Source organism: Diaporthe amygdali (genome assembly GCF_026229845.1).
Source record: "Diaporthe amygdali strain CAA958 chromosome Unknown NODE_5_length_1802954_cov_64_987939, whole genome shotgun sequence".
Taxonomy (NCBI): domain Eukaryota; kingdom Fungi; phylum Ascomycota; class Sordariomycetes; order Diaporthales; family Diaporthaceae; genus Diaporthe; species Diaporthe amygdali.
This window is the reverse complement of record NW_026517025.1, coordinates 1285876-1303354: the sequence shown is the minus strand read 5'-3', so window position 1 is coordinate 1303354 and position 17479 is coordinate 1285876. Positions and strand designations below refer to the sequence as shown.

Sequence of the window (17479 nt, the reverse complement as noted above, 5' to 3'; positions counted from 1 at the left end):
ATTCTGCTCGGTCGATTGCTGTGTGGGAAACATGGGTATGAGTTCGGACATATTGGAAGCAAATACTGTGCTTCGCGAAAAGTTTATCATAGATCGATTACGTGCAAGTACATTTCTTTCAGACTTCTTAGAAACATATAATGCCTCTGAAGATGAAAAGTGTACCGTTGTCGGTGAATCCGAAGGTAATTACTGGACTCTATTGTGGTTTTAAGCAAGGAGCATGAGTTTATTTATGTCAACGTTTCGACGCAGTGAACTACACTGGCACTCATATCCATTTCTTGTCAATCTATCCATGGGAAACAATACTTCCTATGGGCGAGAAGATGTGATTTTAAGTGCTGACTGCAGGTATATTCAATAGAGCGGCTCATTTTTTGACCCCCATGATGGAGGTTGAACGTAAGGACACTTAAAGCTCAGAATCCAAAATCCGTGTTATGACTCCCTGTCATGCAAGCCTAATGTACATATGTTTTGGTGAGAAGTACTTAAATGAAGAGCTGGCCAATTACAACCTTACTGTCACTCTTTGGGGTGTTTTTTTGGTGGGGGGGGGGGGGGCTGCTGTAGGTGACAGGGCCCCCTTATCGATAAAGCTTTCTTCTGCCTAACGTCATTTCGCTGCTACCGCTGCGGTCACTTTTCCATCTTCCTCTCGTTCCTCTCGACACATCACGTCTCGTCACGGTTGCCCTGTATTCAAGCAGGTCTCACCACAACGTTCGAGACAATGTCCGACCAAGACTCCCCGGCCCCTGCCACCGAGGCCAAACCACCGTCCCCTTCTCGACGATCAAGGTCGCGGTCCCCTCCTCGCAAGAGCAAGAAGGCCAGCAGCGGCTTCAAATGGAAGCAAAAGTCATCCGCCACCGACGCCGACGACTCCCGCCGCGATGACAGGCGCTCGAGATACGACGATGACCCGCGCGGCTCTTCGTCAAGGTCCAACTATCGCGACGACTACCGCCGCGATCCCAGAGACCGCGATGGCTACCGGCCGCGCGACAGGGACGCAGACCGGGACAGGCCACGCGATCGTGATCGCGACCGCGACCGCGACCGCGACACACGGCGCCGCAGCCGCTCCCCACGTCGCGACCGTGACCGCGACCGCGACGACCGAGGCAGGGATAGCAGACCTCCCAGGCGCGAGAAGAAGGAGAAGGCGCCAGCCCCGGCACCTGCGCCCGCGGCGGCGGATGGCGAGGAGATGATCATCGTGCACGTCAACGACCGGCTGGGGACCAAGGCGGCGATCCCATGCTTTGGGTCCGACACCGTCGGGCAGTTTAAGGTCATGGTCGCGGGGCGCATCGGGCGCGAGCCGCACGAGATCCTGCTCAAGCGCCAAGGGGAGAGGCCGTTCAAGGACCACATCTCGCTGGCGGACTATGGGGTTAGCAATGGGGTGCAGCTGGACTTGGAGGTTGACACGGGTGATTGATTGGTGGGCGACACTGGATGAATGTGAGGAAGGTGAGGAGGAGGAGGAGATGGGCAGATGGGCTACTGCGCATTGCTGGGTCTGGTTTGGGATGTCGAGCCATCGGCATGGTAAGCTGTATGTCTTGCCAAAAGAAGCGATATAGCCAGAATTCATCACTTTAGGGAAGAAAAGGACACAGTAGGCCCGTTCCATGGTTTATACATCGACTATGAAGCAAATAAATGCTGCATATAAAGGTTTCAGACGTAAGATCTGTTTACCCAGGCTTGATGGAGATCCCGACGCACTCAATATTTGTGATAGGATAATTTATACATCCCACATATCCGTTATGGGACCAACTTCAAAAGTGATTTGGCTTTTGATGGTATTAAAGAGCGTTTCAAGAAGCCATCCAACTAGACAGTCCGCATCAACGCCAGCCCAAGCAAATGTCATAGATCTTGCCCATACAAGAACAGGTAAGAACAAGTAACCTCCAAAAAGCGCACATTAAGACATCCACAACACAGCCCAAGAAACCTACTAACTCAAGCAAAACCCCCAAATTGCGTCCCCAGGACCCTCCCGCCGGCATCCATCCGCACCCCCTCCCCCCTCAGCAGCACCCTCTTCTCATCCAGCGTGATACCCTCACCATCCCGGGGCCACTGGCCCTTGAAGCCGCCGAGTCCGCCGCCCGTGGCGACGCAGCGGTGGCAGGGGACCTCGGGCGCGAAAGGGTTACGCCGCATCGCGTTGCCGACCGCGCGCGGCGACGACCCCAGGTGCTGCGCCATCAGCGCGTACGTCGTCACGTGGCCGCGCGGTACTTGGCACAGCAGCGACAGCACGCGCTTCTGGAATGGCGTTTGGGAGCTGGATTCTATGCGGTCCAGCTGGGGCTGCATCTCATTTGCGATGCAGGCTTTGGTGATGGGGGTGGATGGTGTGGCTCGTTTGGCTGTGGTGTTGGCGCGGTAAGTCTTTTGGACTTTGGTGGCGTTTTTGGGGATGGAGACTAGGCCGGTGTCTTGGGCCTTGCGCTTCGTGGCTACGGCCATGGTTTGGGATGTTGCTTCAGTGGCTGCTGTTGGAGGCTTATGAGTGAGGACCAAGAAGGCTTGCAATGGAGTCTCGAACGTTGTGTCGGTGTGGTGGAAGAGTGAAATGACCAGATTTGGCAAAATGAGATCGGTGATACTATATGGTGCTTTATGGGGCCTTTGTCCCGCGTTGTACGCTCGTAGAATGAATCATAGCGGCGTGTCGTCCAAAGGGCGCGCGTTCCAGGGTCCCAGGTCGTGTCGCGCCCACTTCCCTCCATCTCAGACGCGAACGCCAAGTCAGCTGACTCTGGAAACCCGTCCCCCCCCCCCCCAAGGCCGTGACTCACCATTCATCCTCCCTACCTCTTCAATATCTCTCGAACCTCTCGACTGGTGACAATGAAGTTGAGTTGGGAAGACATGCCTCGCAACTTCTAATTGTGCGAGGAAGTAGCCTGTCCTGTGAGCCATGTCAAGGCATCTATGCAACCAGTCTGCTGACAGGCTGGGCGGGATGTGAGACTCGGGTCAATCTCGATTTCTATTTGAGTATTTCAATGCCCTAGTTCAAGGCTGAAGAAGTAGTTGCTGCGATAAAGAGACGAGAAATTTCAAGTCGGCCCTGTCTTGCGAATGGACCGTGTCGAAAAGGTCGTGGCTCCAGATTCTCTCTCAAACGTGGCCAAGACGTCCATTGCAACACTCACCTCGTCGGTCTCGATCCACTCTGCTCTCACACAATGGGAGTATCTACTGTCGTCTCATTCAATTCGCGACTTATTTTCTGAAAGCAACGGTAATTCCCTGGGAGGTCACGTGCTGACATCAGCTGCCGCGGCAGCCAAGCAACTACGGTCATTATCAGAAGAGGAACATATTTACAACCTTGGTCTTCCCCTTTACTGCTCACCACCGTCATCATTCACAACCTCTCAATTCCAACCACTTACGACTAGTCGCCCAAGATGGGTACCGCCATCAAGATACATTCGCTGCCTTTCCATGACCATGACGGAAATGCGTCGGCAATGGTTTTCTGGGCGCCCGCTGACCAGCCTTTGCCACCATTGTACAGCTTTGCAATCTATGTCACATCACTAGAAAACACGTCGCCAGAATCATTTAACGCTGTCGAGCTTCTCCAGGCTCTAAATACGTCTCGCTACGCGCCGGAGACAACCGGCTACCGGCTCGATATCTATTTCCGGCCAGGGTCATCGGTAGATGAGTGCAAGCAGCACTACAACGCCGAAAAAGCCGCGCGAGGGACCTACGCCGACCAGCTCAAGAAGGTTCGGAACGGAGGAGGCCAGAACAGAGCGGACAATCACACCGAAGGGACACAGCGCCTCCCGGGGCTAGTCCCCTCGTACCTGCGCCCGCCGTCCTTCTGCCACCACGACGTGCTCTTTATCATCGACAGCCCAGACTGGCGCAGCGGGGCCGACCTGCGCATGGTCGAGTTCCGCCCCGCTGAGGTGCCGAGTGAGTTTGACCCGGACCCGGAGGAGCTGGAGGAGGCGCCTGACATGGTCGCGCCGACGAGGACGCGCGCTTTCCCTGTGTGCCCGGACCCTGAGGCGTACGACGGTGGCGGCACGGTGCAAGGGAGGATGTACGATATGTTCTTGATCAAGGAGGAGCAGCTCAGCGACCCGTATGAGCAAGCTCTGGAGCTGGGGTGGACTTCGTGGTAACTTGGACGGGACTGAGGATCACACTGGCGCCATCGATTCTACGACCTTCACGTACGGAGTAATGGTGTAATTATGGTCCAAGTTAATCAAAAAGCTATATACAAGAAACCAGCGCCCAAAACCTGGCCCGGAAAAGCCACAGCGATTCACCGTGCCTCACCACGGCCCAGCTTGACCCGTCCAAAGACCGCGGAAGTCACTATTGAAAGGCCCGCCCGTGCGGCCATGCTTGTTGAGCCCCGCGGCCGGGAACCTCAGGTTCGCGCTCCGGATGGTGCCCGTCTGGGCGTTGAACTCGGTAGCAAGCCAATCGATGCCGCGCGGCTCGCCGCCGTATCGCGACTCGTACTTTGTGCGTGCCGAGTTGACCCAGTTGTCCGCCTTGGCCTCGATCGAGTTGAGCTGCAGGTCGACCCAGAAGCAGTACAGGTCGCGTAGCCCGGCCGCCGGCTGGTTTGGTGCTCGATTGGTCGGCCGGCCTATCTCGCCGGCTGCGCTGCCCCACTGGTACGCGTTGTCAAAGTCGCGCAGTGACCCTTCTATGAGTTGGGAGCTGGCAGTGAACTTGTCCCAGATGACGTCTTGGTTCATGTACGAGAAGACTGCGTATGTCTGGATGAGCCTTAGTGTTAGCCGCTGAGCTTCTTTGCACCCCATCTGTTCTGCTCCAGTTCCTCCCAGTAGGCATAGAGGAAGCGGGTGTGTGTGTCCACTTACGTTGCGATGAAGCCGGCGAGACGCCAGGTTGCTGCTCCGGTCCTCTTGATCGACATCGTTCAACTGCATAAACGCCCTTTTCTTGCTGTTGATATCACCGTACAGGAGCGCTAGGCGGTCCTTGCCTCCACCATTCCCGCCAAGTGCCCTGGTCATATCGTAGAACAGAGAATCGGCGTTGTCAATCTGGATGGCGTTGGCGGTGGTGGGCACACCGACAAGCACCTCCGAGACCCATTGTCGGCTAGCCGTAGTATATCCAGCAGGGAGAGGCCCGTTGATGAGGAAAGTCAGGAAGGCCGTGATGAAATTTGCCTCGTAGACGTGGTCAGCTGAAACAGATGTCAGTACTAGTGGTGTGTTCAGGGCTGAGATAGCCGGCTGCATGCAATCACTTACTGGCATAGTCTCCCTGCTTGAATCCCACGGAGTTTCTTGTTAGATGTTGAATCTGCACGGGACAAGCCTGCGACTTGTCAATCTCATAGCCCCACCACTTGGAGATGGATCCATCACTCTTAGCATCATCACAGCTGGGATATGTACCACAAGACAACGAGTGGGTAGTTCCCAGGTGATCCTGCCACGACAACTTCTTGGTGGTTCTCTTGACGAGAACACTGTCTCTCTTGGTGCTTTCGGCCGAGCATTGTGTCTCGCCGTTATCTCTCTCCAAGACGCAGACGTCTTCCTCGTCCTGCCGTCGGACCAGGCTGCTGTCGTCATCCTCTTCACTAGTGCATAGTGGACATGAAGGAATGTCACCGAGTTGGATCTCTCCGGGACAGCGAAGTCCAGTCAGGTGAGGCACAAGCGGACCGTATACTTGGGCTCGCTTTTCGAGCGTGGCAGAGCTGCGCTCGACAAGTACTTCATTGCGCCGGCGGCCGAACGATCGCGGTGGCAGAGACTGATAACCCGTCAAGTTTTCTGAAACATCATATCCTTCAATCTCGAGTAGATCTCGCTTTGAAGGCGACCAGCACTTTTCTCCACCTTCGGGTGGGTAAATCTGTACTGTGTCGATAGGAATGATGGGAAACGGAGAAGAGGGGAGAGCCCATTTAAAGGGCTCCGGCGCATCGATCGTGGCGTATATGTCTGCACCGGCGTCAACTCCATAGCAGAAAGATGTGCCACTACTGCCCGTCTCGAAGTCGGCGTGGAACCGCACCCAGCCGTCGGCTACCAAGTTTACGGCCACCGGGTCGATGCTGATGAGGTCCTTGTTGAAGTCGATGCCGAATGTGATCATGGGCTTTACGTGCGCTGTGACCTGGCCCTCAAGACGCAGCCCATACTCAAATGTGGGATCTAGCACGCTCTGCGTCCCGTCCTTTTTAGGATTCTTGGATGCTTCTGGATCCCAGTCGTCGTTAGCTACTGGGTAGGTCTGCCTTGTGTCCCATTCTGCAAGAACAACCTGACTCTCTAGGTTGACGCCGAGGGTAGCTTCTGCTTCAAGACGGCCAAAAACTTTGAAGTTGGGGCCGATGGTAACAATACCGGGCACCGAGAAAGCCGCCCCAAACTTGTCAGCTGAGAGCAACAGGACATCCTCGGTATCGAAACGGACCGTGACGGCGGCATCGACAATGAATTTTGCTTCGACCTTTCCCTTGTTACGGAAATACAAGTACGAGTTGCTGAAGTCGAGGTTGAGGTTGTCGAGTGTCGCAATAAGGGTGAATCCGTAGTTTGTGTCCACGTCAATATTTGTCTCTGCCTTGATTTCAAGCTTGGCGGCGACATTGGGGCATGTTAGGCGTTCGTCAACCAGCTTGACCACAATTTTCTCACTATAACTGTGGCTTAGATCCAAGCCACCGCTCACGCCGTTGATGAGCCCGCTCAGCCAGCTGATCACGTCCCTGCATAACGAGAAGAGGTCTTTTGTCAGCACGAGGCCTGTCCTTCTTCTCATATGACTTGATGCTTGCATTTAAGAAAGGGGCAAAGGAAACGGGAGGGGGGGGGGTTTCTTACTCTCCGAACCATCTCTTGTGCAGGTCTTCGTGCGAAAGGGCGCCAAAGTGATAGTCATCACGCCATTCTTCCTCGAGCCATCTCTTGTGAGATCCTCCAACATCAGCTAGACTGCGCTTGTTCTTCTTACTGCCTGCAGCCTTGTCGACCACATTCCCCCAATACTCAGGCTCGTTGCTGTAGTCGATCCTGATTTGGGTGCTACCCAGGTCTCTAGGCACACGTCTAAAGTCATAGTCAAATGTCAAGTCATGAACCGGCGCAGACATATCGGCTATAAGACCTCTCTTAACCAGATGCTGCGGGAGCCCCTGGTTCTGGCTGACGGTGAGCGATTTCACCACGGCGTACTTGCCCGGCCCACAGCCGCGTGGCATCTCGACGATGGTACCAGGTGCACCATGGCCGAGGTGGATCTTTCCGCAGTTCGAGTTCTCGGAAGTATCAGTGCAGACCATGCGGACTGTATGCTGGCCTTCAGTGACGCCGTCGAAGCAGTCGAAGACCTCCCAGTGGGACCCGTCACGCTTGTCTATCGAGACCTGCAGCTCCTCGGGGCTGGCGAGTACAACGAATCCGAAAGGTGAGTTCTTGGGGTCTTCATTGAAGGGGACGTCATTGCTGCCACCATATGTTGGATCGACCTTCAGATCGAAGTCAGTATCCGCCGTGTCTTCCGGTGGCGGATCTGGGAACAAATAGTCTAAAGGCACGGGGAGGAATGGTGATTCTCCGTCCGGTGGATCGCAGCAGAAACTGCGCTTTCGCTTGAGGATGCCACAATCATCGCCTTCTCCCTCGTCAACAACAGCGAGTGCAACCTGCCAGCCGGTGTCGCAATGATTATCGAAGCAGTTGCCCGGTTTTCCGTGCCAGGCACAGTTCTTCCAGCCTTGGTCCTTGTCGCAGCAGAATTTCTTCTTCTCTTCGCCGGGACAGCTACCGTATTGCCAGGTCAGCTCGCTCTCATCGCTGTTGCAGCTTCCATCACAGTCTGTCCACCGACAATCGGGCTGCTGAGCGGCCGCAGGGCAGCAGTAAAATTTCCTGCCATCCCAGCATTTGTCTCCATCTCCCCAAAGTGAGGATTGCAGCGCGACCTCGCCGTCGTGACATTGGCCATTGCACCACTCAGGGTTTCCTCGCCAAGCACTTGTTCTGAGTTAATGACGAGGCTACTTGGTACCGGGATTGCGATGCAATATGGACACTCACCAGTCTTCAGACTTTGGGGCGGAGGACAGCGGACAGCAAAGTCCGCTGACAGCGAATGATCCATCCCACCAGTCAGTGTTCTCACACTGTTGAATGGTAACTTGTATTTCACCAGCATTGCACGAAGGATAGCCACAATCGGTAACTCGACAATGGCCACCATCCGCGTCTTCCCAGTTGTTTGCCGCTGTCGCTTGTTCGGCCCTGGCGCCAAGCTGCTCTGGGTATATGACAGCGGATAGAGCGTCGAGGTCTGGAGTGTCGAGGTCGACGGCCCAGATTAGGACACCCCCTAGACCGAGCCCATTGGCGAATTCAATTTTCTTTTGAAAGGTATCGAAGTCATCGTATGAGACCCATTGGTCGCCACCCCCTAAAAGTACAATTGTCAGCTATTCTATTGTTGGGGCTCGAAAAAGGAAAAAAAGAACGACGGTGTGAAGACAACGAGACACAAAACTTACATGTAATATACTTGACCGCGTTGTCCTCGTCATAATATGGTGTCAAGGAATTCTGATCGATGATATCCATGATTTCTCGGTAACTCAGCGTGCCTGAGTTGTCCGTACAGGGACCCTTTGAGGCACCTCCCTTGAACATGCATCCTGGTCGGAAGCAAGAAGGGTCCGCAAGTTGGAACGAGCGGCCATAAAAGCCGAGTCCCATGTTAAGCTTGCCCGGATCCACGCCGTTCCGCCAAAACAAGTCGAGAGCAAGGCTTATTTCCGTCAGGTTAGTGTGTGCCAGTACTGTTTTTCCGATGGGATTGTTCCCGTCCCAGACACCGTGGAGATCGTAGGCCATCACGTTCACAAAATCCACTGCCTCGGAGCTAGCCTTGATATCAAACCAGCGCAAGTACTTTTTGAAGCTGTGTTAGCGATGAGAGAATTCAATGACATGGTCTAGGATGAGCTCACCCAGTAGCTAGTTGGGGCCGTGAAGGATATTTCCTTATAGTCCGTCATCTTGTCAAATTCTGTTCTCATCTCCTTGAGCAATTTTGTGAAATTGACACCATCATCTGAGTGACCGCCCCGATCAGGGGCACCTGGATACTCCCAGTCGATATCGACCCCGTCAAAACCAGCTTTTGTGAGGAAGAACATCAGCTTGTTGATGAACTTGGATCTTTTGTCCTGGGTTGAAACGATGTCTGAGAAGACCGGCTGCCAAATAGTGTGGTTATCATTGAAGGTCCATCCCCCAAGCGCCACGATAATCTTTAGTGCCGGGTTCTTCTTTTTCAGTTCCGTCATTTCGGTGAAGGTGCTCTCTGGGGGGCTCTGGCCCTTCTCGTCAACCATTGTGACGATGTCGTACGAGTCGGGTTGGATGTATCCAAAGGAGTAGTACAAGTGGGTGATACTGCCGACAGGAATGTCCTGAATTGGCATCCCTATGCACGTCTTCTTGTGGTTCCACGCTTCATAGTAGCCAATGACTCGCTTCTGGACATCTCCGCCTGAGCTTCCGGAGCCAGGCTGCTCACAGTTGCTCTGACACGACGTCTTTTCGTCGTCTGTCACATCGCAGAATTCAGACGTTGTTCCGCAGAAACCGTGCTGGCTGCAGCAGACATTCAAAGGGCACTCTTTGCCCTCTTCTTCTGCGTAGCGTCCACATCTTGGTAAGGAAAGGAAAGTCGGTCAGCAAGAAGCTCTCTGCACAAAGGTTCGTCTCACTCACTCGGCGTGGGCATCACAGTTACTCCAGCACTTATCATTTGGAGACTCGCCATTAGTGCCACACGAATCCGGACCGAAGCCACAGAAGCCTGTCTTCGCGCAGCAAGCCCCGTTCCTACACGGCCTATTCTGATCGCACGAGTAGTCTTCTACGACTTGCCGTGCCACAAGGCCTAGGCTTTGAGGGAAAGCAGAGTGCTCATCGCGCTGGCAGATGCCGTGAACTTTAGCAACAAAATCTTCCGATGTTTTCAAGACAGTGGGGATTGGCAAGCAAATAGGCTGAGCAGCGGCATCCCTCGCCTCAATCAAGTCGCCAGAAGAGTATGCTTCAGGAGGAGTACCCGGAAAGCCTGTAACTATTGAAACTAATGAGATAGAAAGGAAGGAAATCAGTTTGAGAGACCCCATCATGGTTCTGATATCGGGCCGCATACACATGGAAACAAATGAGTGAGTGGGCGTATCGAGCCAGGGAATCATTCACTAGAAACGCAGCCCCAGTTTACATATATTTTCGACTGAGGCATATCCACGATCCTCAGCCCGTTGGAACAATAGATTTTGGCCAAGCCATAATGAGACCCTGACTATCGCGTATATCTGACCATAAGCTGGTGCCCTGAAATGAGCCCCGCACCCTCTTTTGTTCTTGCATTTCCTCTTTTGATTACTGCAGAGGCTTTCTGCGTTGGTGGTGTACGGAACAAGGACATACAAATCGTAGCGTTTCCACAGCCATCGGAGTGTTGCCTGATATCGAGACGCTAACATTAAACCCAAGGTTGCATTCGTTGCCTCACTATCGCATGCGCACTAGGTGGCACATGGTATGTGTTCCCGGCCTGAAGGATTCGCAATTTTATCTAACACCACCAGGCTGGTAACCACTATGGTGCCAAGGCTGACCTGCCAAGGCTGAAAGCCCGAGCCGCCCAGTAGTTGCCTCTACAGAACTCTAAAGTAAGCATGATATCGATTTTGGAGTGTCGGCAAGCTGCAGTCTGCACATGACCCAAGTGTCAGTTTTTCCACCCTCATCTCGGACAATGATGCTTGGCGACGCTGTTCATCGTTCGGCGGCAATCTAGCTGCGAATATTGCGAGAGTGAAGACGCGTGGTCTACCAGAAACACAGTTTCCCACATGCAGACGCCTCGGCAGGAAGATAGGGGTCGGTTGCATTGGGGCTGACTCTGGTCAGCTTCCAAGCCCGCAAACATCACGCGCAACACTTCAATTTTCAATATCAGAAAATGCAATATAACAAATCTCCGAATGTTTCCTGATACCGGACTGGCCACTTTTCTTGGCGCGCCGAATAAGGCCCCCTCTTGAAAGAAGTGTGCAAGCGGAAAGGGGTTCAAAGCATCGTGGGTATCTCGACCATGATGGGATACTTGGATCAATGGCAACTTTAGAACGGGGTGAGGACGCTTCCCACTGACAACCAACTTTTCTGCATTGCTTCTTCGCTCGTTTCACAGCGTCTGTCCTCATCGATCATGGCTACTACTTTGAGTCTTGTTCTTGTCGCTCTTTTACTTGCGTGGCCTGGGAAGGCCTTCCAATATCTCACTGAGGCCACTTTGCCTGTGGTAGGGCTCACTTCCGGCTGTGTCTCAGCTCTGACTTCAGACCTTGCGTGCCCGCGACAAGTCAAAACATTCACTTGGGGTGACTTCTATCCGGTAGCAACACTTGAGCAAGTCTGCACAGCGAGCTGTGCCGCAGCTCTCGCCGGATATGAGACCTCAGTCGCAGGTGCCTGCGTTGCGGAGACGTACAATTTGACTGAACACAGCGATGCCCCGGTGTCCTTGATCCCTCAGACACTGCACTACTACTACAATCGGTCTTGCATAACGGATGGCAGCAGATGGTGCAACAATGTAGCAGCACAAGCAGCTGGAGTCACCAATACAGGTGCTGCTAGTGAGTCATTGACATGCCTTGGAGAGCGAGCAAGTACAGCAGTGCGGCATGAATAACTGACATGACTGTACTCGACAGAACGACAAGTTGTGGATAAGTGTGACGACTGTCTGATCAAACACATGCAGTTTGTGGCCGGCTCTCCGATAAATGGAGGTGTGGCTTTTCAGGACGAGTATTCCTCGCTCACGTCGAGCTGTTCAAAGACTGGATTTCCCTTGCCCAGCTCCACGACACCATACCCTCAGTGAGGAACGCTGCACATGCGAAGACTCAAGTGCTTCAGAGCCAGAATTCAGCGCTAATTTCCTGTGATAGGCCTCCTATCGTTACCACCACTCCAGCGACCCCTACTTGCACCGGGGCAACGTATCAAATCCAATCCGGAGACACTTGCCAGTCAGTCTCGCAAGCCCAAGATGTCGGTACTGCCTGGCTTCTACTTGATAATGGACTCCAGGCCTTCTGCGGCAATTTTCCAACCAGTGGCTCGCTCTGCGTCCAGAGCACATGCAAGGTGTATACTGTCCAGACGAACGACACCTGCGCTTCGATAGCGGAAGCTCAAGGAGTCTCCGCTGTCATGTTAGGACTGTGTAAGCGACTGGCTGTATATCTATTGGGCAAATACTGAAAAACCCTTTGACTGACTTACTACGCAGGGAATCCCGTCTTGGGCACCTCTTGCCGATCTATTGGCAAGTCGATCGGCGATTCGATCTGTCTCTCACCTCCGGGAGGTGGAAGCGATTATACCATACCGACCACAACTGCACAGCCCACGGCAGGGCCCTCGGACGTTCCGGCACCTGTACCAACTAATGTAGCGGTCGGAACAAACACTCATTGCTCCTTGTTCTACGAAGTCCAGCCAGACGAATATTGCAACCTCATTCTTCTACGATACAGCATTTCATTGGACGATTTCATGTTCCTAAATCAGGGGATTAACTCGAAGTAAGTTCACCGGGTACATGGTTCATGTCCTTTTCGTTGATTTTCTCTTGTCTAACATGCGCAAGCTGCACCAATCTCTTCGCCTTCGAGAGTTACTGTGTACGTCCCGTGGGAGCTATCGACACATATCCATCTCACTCGGGCTATGTTCCGCCCGTATCAGCAACAAATACCATTCCGTACGACAGTCTACCAAAGGCGACTTACACGCCCCCTGCAATCACCGGGCTCCCGGCGATATTGCCCCTCGCAGATGGCACCAGGAAAGATTGCTACCTCTTCGTGGACGGGTCACAGCTCCAAGTCGAATATGACCTAGCCAACACCCTCTACATATCCACCTGTCAAGCATTGGCCGGTGGGTGGGGCGTATCGCTTGAGGAGCTTCAAAACTGGAACCCATCACTGAATACCAATTCCTCGGACTGTGCCCCGCAGGACGGGTTCAGGTACTGCATGGAGGCATATGATGCGTCTTTGGTCACTCCAGGGACACCTCAGCCTACCTCGGAAACTGAACTTCCTATTCGTGTATGTGGAAACCCACTAGAATACGTACCATGAGGGCCCCTCTAGCATAGATGGTATGGAGCTGATATTTCGAGCTCACTACAGGATGGCGCAACACCAGATTGTTTAGAATTCGCCCCTATTGCCGCTCCAATGAGTTGCGCGCAGGCTTTACTTACATATGGTCTTACCATTGCCCAATTTTATGCCTGGTGGGTCGCCGTTCTCCTAGAGTAGCATAATCGAGGATTATCTAACGGCAAATTCCATTATAGGAATCCTGCTGTGGGTTCCCAATGTCAGAGTCTTTGGCAAGGTATGTATTTCACACCTCTTTATGTACGTCTCGTTGCGTACCTCTCGAGTGCTAAAACAGGGAACAGACTACCGTTATTGCGTCCGAGTCGACCCGCCCCCAACGGACGATGACACCGGTGGGCCTGGCTCAACGACAACAGGTATGAAGGCACCTTAGAATCCCTGCTACACGAGTGCCCTCACTCACTGTCATTGACGTAGTTGCTCCCTCTCCGACGACCTCTCAGGCCCCTACTACAACCGCTGTCTCCCCACCTGGCCCCACGCAACCAGGCATCGTCGCCAATTGCAACAAGTGGCACGTTGTTGTCAGTAAGTTTGACCCTACGACCGGACTCGACTTCTGAGAGATATGAAATTACGGGACAACTGACGCATTGCGTGCTCTCAGGTGGTGACGGGTGTTGGTCTATCGCGAATCAATACGGAATCTCGCTAGAGACATTCTATCTGTGGTAAGTGATTAAAGTTTACATCTGTGTTTCAACGTACAAGCTGCCGCCGAATACTGCGCTATCTGCTGCCTAATGAGTACAGAAAGAAGTCACTGACGGCGTACGCTAGGAATCCTGCTATCACAAATGACTGCGCTGATGGGTTCTGGCCTGACTATGCATACTGCGTTGGTGTCGCATCATGACGGAATGAGAGGCTGAAGAGTTGAGGCCTCTCTGAGGTCGTTCCATAGGCTGACTATTCCCACTCCTGTGTGTCGGGGTTTTGTAGGTGTAGGTTTGCAACTTAAATTTTCGTATCTCAGTGAGGATCACTGGAATTGAATTTTTCGAGCAAATATCAGAGTGACTGAATTAAGATTGTCCATGCTGGCTCTGAAGCTGACTTACGACTTGAATGTAGACAGCGTGGTTCTCACAGAGTACCGTACGCAGATATAGTCTGACCTTTGGGTACATAGAGGATGTGTCACTGGATGCTCATGAATGTATGCATGCTTACAACGTGCAAATAGATGCCAAATTCTGTGGATTGTACGAAACTAAATGGCCAGAGATATCGCTTGGAGAGGTGTGGTGAATCCTGGCTAAATGGCCAAGGATAATCAAGAGTACGCCTGCACTCTGGTACAAGCATTGTTCCGTTTCTGGGTGGTTTTAGTGGAGACCGTCCCGTCCAGGATTAGGCTCCACCATAGAGGTGCCACCAAAAATTGTCGGCGATGACAGCATCGGCGAGCAATCCTGACCCCTCCATAAATTCCGCCCCTCCATATTATGCTCGACACCCGCCCGCGCAACTTGAATTGAGAGCGCAGCCCCTCTCAAACCCGATACAATATTCTCACACTCGCATTGCAGTGGCAAGAAATCATGTCAAGTCGACAACTCAAGAAGCTGCAGAAGCAAAAAGAGCTTCTAAAGCTGCAGGAGCTCGCCGGCAATGACGACGAGTCCTCTGAGGAGGAGGTCGCGCCACCCAAACCTCGCGTCAGCGCCTTTGCCGGTTTTGCAGCGCTCGGAGGCAACGATGACGACGACAGCGACGAGAAGGTCGACCAAGACGAGGAGGGGCAGGACATGAAAGAGGAAGAGGAAGAGGAAATTTCCCAGCCAACGCCGGCGAAGAAGAACAAGAAGCCCAAGAAGAAGAAGAAGGCAAAGAAGGCGGAGACCGCACAACCCGAGGAGAAAGAAATCAAGCAGAAGGGCGGACTGGACGAGATCGACCTCGCATTGAAGGAGCTGAGCCTGAAGCCACAAGCACAGACTGCAGCAGCCCAGGAGACGCATGCAAACTATGATGTGAACCTGGCACGCTTGCTGAGCATAAACTTCGACCACTTGAAGGTCATCAAGGAGCTGAGGGCGATGTTCGGTCAGGAAACGATTGACTCGGTACGCAGCCAGGAGGAGAGCCAGGCCCGGGACGACCGGCGCAGGAACCAACGGCGAGGCCATATCGATGTCAACATGGAGATGTACCTGAAGGGAAAGCCGGGTGAGAAGATACCCGATGTGGTCCTGAGGAAAAACCCATTCATGCAGGGAAAGGACTTCTGGCCCCGGGCATCAGCAGGCGGGCTCAAGATGCAGGCCGTCACGGACGAGAGGGTGGAGCCGACGGAATACAGATTCACACACGACCGGAGCTACGGCCTGCTGGAGATGCAATTCTACAGCCTGGTTGACATGATGGACCCGATGCGGATTGTCCACTTCGTACACGACAACCCATACCACGTCAACTCGCTCATCACGACGAACAAGGTGGCGATCAGAGATTCGAACGCGGCTCTTGCGGCGGATCTCCTCGAGCGGGCTTTGTTTACGTTTGGGCGTGTCACCCTGTCGTCGTTCAGGAAGAAGCTGGAGAGAGGAGTAGCCCGTCTCGACTTCAGGCGGCCGGAGAATAGGCAATTTTGGCTGGCTGGTTACCACTACATTAAGAGCCTGATGCAGAAGGGGACCTACAACACTGCCCTGGAATGGACGAAACTCTTTCTCAGCCTCTCGCCAAATGACGAGTATGGCATGTTGAACTTCACGCACGTGCTTGCGGTCTACGCTTACGAGTCCGAATGGTTCATCGAGCTCTGCAATTCCTCGTACTTCAACAGCGATGAGTACGACCTGCCGATGAAGGAGTACTACAGGCAGAGCTGCGTCCTCGCGAAGCTCCTGATCAACGACCGGGAGGGCGCGCTCAAGGATCTCGTCCACGGCATGGAGACGCTGCCGTGGCTATACTCGTCCCTGTGCAGCGCAGTCAACATCGACACACCGCGGGCGATCTGGGGCGTGCAGCCGCGCAACGATGACGACGCGCTCTACACGGAGCTTTACATCCACATGGCCAAGGATCTATGGAAGAAGGAGCGCGACGCGATCCCACTGCTCAAGGAAGCGGGGGCGCTGGCGACCAAGCCCGACGTGGGCTCGCTGCCACCGGCGCGCGAGGTGCCGCAGAGCATCGGCCGCTTCATCTACCTCGACAACACGCCCGAGCTGATGGGGCTCGTGCCGCCCAGCATGCTGCACGCGTCGCCCAACTTCGACTACGACCCGCTGCCGCCGCCCAAGGAGGAGAACGTCTTCTCCAACGAGTGGCAGGAGTATCCGTGGAGCCGGGCGGAGCACCCGGAGCGGTACCAGGCGGGCGGGATCGAGAACCTGATGCGCGAGGCGCAGAGAGCGCTGCAGCAGCAGCGGGCGGCACAAGGGCTGCCCGCGGAAGTGGAGGGCGGCGAAGGCGGGTTGGGCGGCGAGGGCGGCGAGGCCATCGGAACGGAGGAACAGGGGCTGCTGGGTCGGCTGGCCAACCTGCTGCTGCCGGTATGGATGGCGCGGGGCGGGCAGGCTCAGGTGGACGAGGAGACGGTGGAGGACATGATGAGGGAGCTGGCTGGCGAGGACGGAAATCCGTGGGCGGACTGGCCAGAGGAAGATGACGAGGAGGGTGAGATGCCCGACTTGATTCCTGGTGCTTTTCCCGAGGACTCGCCTGAGGTTCGTCCACGTCTCGGCCGAGGGCGACAAGACCAAGACGATGATTCAGATGACGATGACGTACCGCCTTTGGAGCGGCCAGAGAGGGGCCATAACTAAGCGAAAGGGGTTCTGAGGCGGAAAGTTATACCACGTTAAAATTCGAGGTGAAGTCCTCGGTGAAGGAAGGTGGAAGGATGCATGCGTGCTGGCATACATAAATTGTAGTGCCGTGCATGCGGAGGATAGAGCAGGCTCGGAAGCCGGCAAGGCTAGTCAGGATTGGTCATGCAAGGCACAGGATTGTATATGGGACGGGGGACGAAGCCTGTCTTATTACGTGATGAGCACAAGCTGGCTCAGATCCAATCCAATCCATCGACCACCTGTAGCTGTACAAATTACAATAGATAGACAGTCAGCTTCATGGTCCACATCGTGTCTGTGATACTTGCTCATCAAGCGAGATTGTCTGGGGCACGAAGTTTCCAGACGGTCACAGCACACGACGAGTGAAAGGTAAAGTGAC

The 17479-nt window shown here is 54.0% G+C and overlaps 6 protein-coding genes across 6 annotated transcripts; 4 read left to right on the top strand and 2 right to left on the bottom strand.

The window, feature by feature from the left end:
• Nucleotides 1-736: 736 nt before the first annotated feature.
• J7T55_015555 (uncharacterized protein) lies at nt 737-1450 on the top strand (the record flags this gene model as incomplete). Its single annotated transcript, XM_053139799.1, has 1 exon — nt 737-1450. One exon carries the CDS (start codon nt 737-739, stop codon nt 1448-1450), a length of 714 nt encoding a protein of 237 aa, XP_052997277.1.
• Nucleotides 1451-1983: 533 nt separating this feature from the next.
• Nucleotides 1984-2496, bottom strand: J7T55_015554 (ring-2 protein; the record flags this gene model as incomplete). The annotated part of the gene is made up of 1 exon (XM_053139798.1): nt 1984-2496. One exon carries the CDS (start codon nt 2494-2496, stop codon nt 1984-1986), a length of 513 nt encoding a protein of 170 aa, XP_052997276.1.
• Nucleotides 2497-3446: 950 nt separating this feature from the next.
• Nucleotides 3447-4178, top strand: J7T55_015553 (uncharacterized protein; the record flags this gene model as incomplete). Its single annotated transcript, XM_053139797.1, has 1 exon — nt 3447-4178. The coding sequence occupies one exon, from the start codon at nt 3447-3449 to the stop codon at nt 4176-4178; it is 732 nt and encodes a 243-aa protein (XP_052997275.1).
• Nucleotides 4179-4334: 156 nt separating this feature from the next.
• On the bottom strand, nt 4335-10198 carry J7T55_015552 (glycoside hydrolase family 18; the record flags this gene model as incomplete). The annotated part of the gene is made up of 10 exons (XM_053139796.1): nt 4335-4790; nt 4896-5227; nt 5295-6766; nt 6882-7806; nt 7884-8039; nt 8097-8141; nt 8209-8469; nt 8561-8960; nt 9020-9725; nt 9789-10198. The coding sequence occupies 10 exons, from the start codon at nt 10196-10198 to the stop codon at nt 4335-4337; spliced, it is 5163 nt and encodes a 1720-aa protein (XP_052997274.1).
• A 1094-nt stretch (nt 10199-11292) lies between these two features.
• On the top strand, nt 11293-14147 carry J7T55_015551 (carbohydrate-binding module family 50 protein; the record flags this gene model as incomplete). Its single annotated transcript, XM_053139795.1, has 11 exons — nt 11293-11722; nt 11801-11969; nt 12041-12318; nt 12385-12679; nt 12745-13210; nt 13295-13401; nt 13465-13505; nt 13573-13647; nt 13709-13819; nt 13899-13962; nt 14072-14147. The coding sequence occupies 11 exons, from the start codon at nt 11293-11295 to the stop codon at nt 14145-14147; spliced, it is 2112 nt and encodes a 703-aa protein (XP_052997273.1).
• Nucleotides 14148-14835: 688 nt separating this feature from the next.
• Nucleotides 14836-17070, top strand: J7T55_015550 (nulp1-pending protein; the record flags this gene model as incomplete). Its single annotated transcript, XM_053139794.1, has 1 exon — nt 14836-17070. One exon carries the CDS (start codon nt 14836-14838, stop codon nt 17068-17070), a length of 2235 nt encoding a protein of 744 aa, XP_052997272.1.
• Nucleotides 17071-17479: the final 409 nt, after the last annotated feature.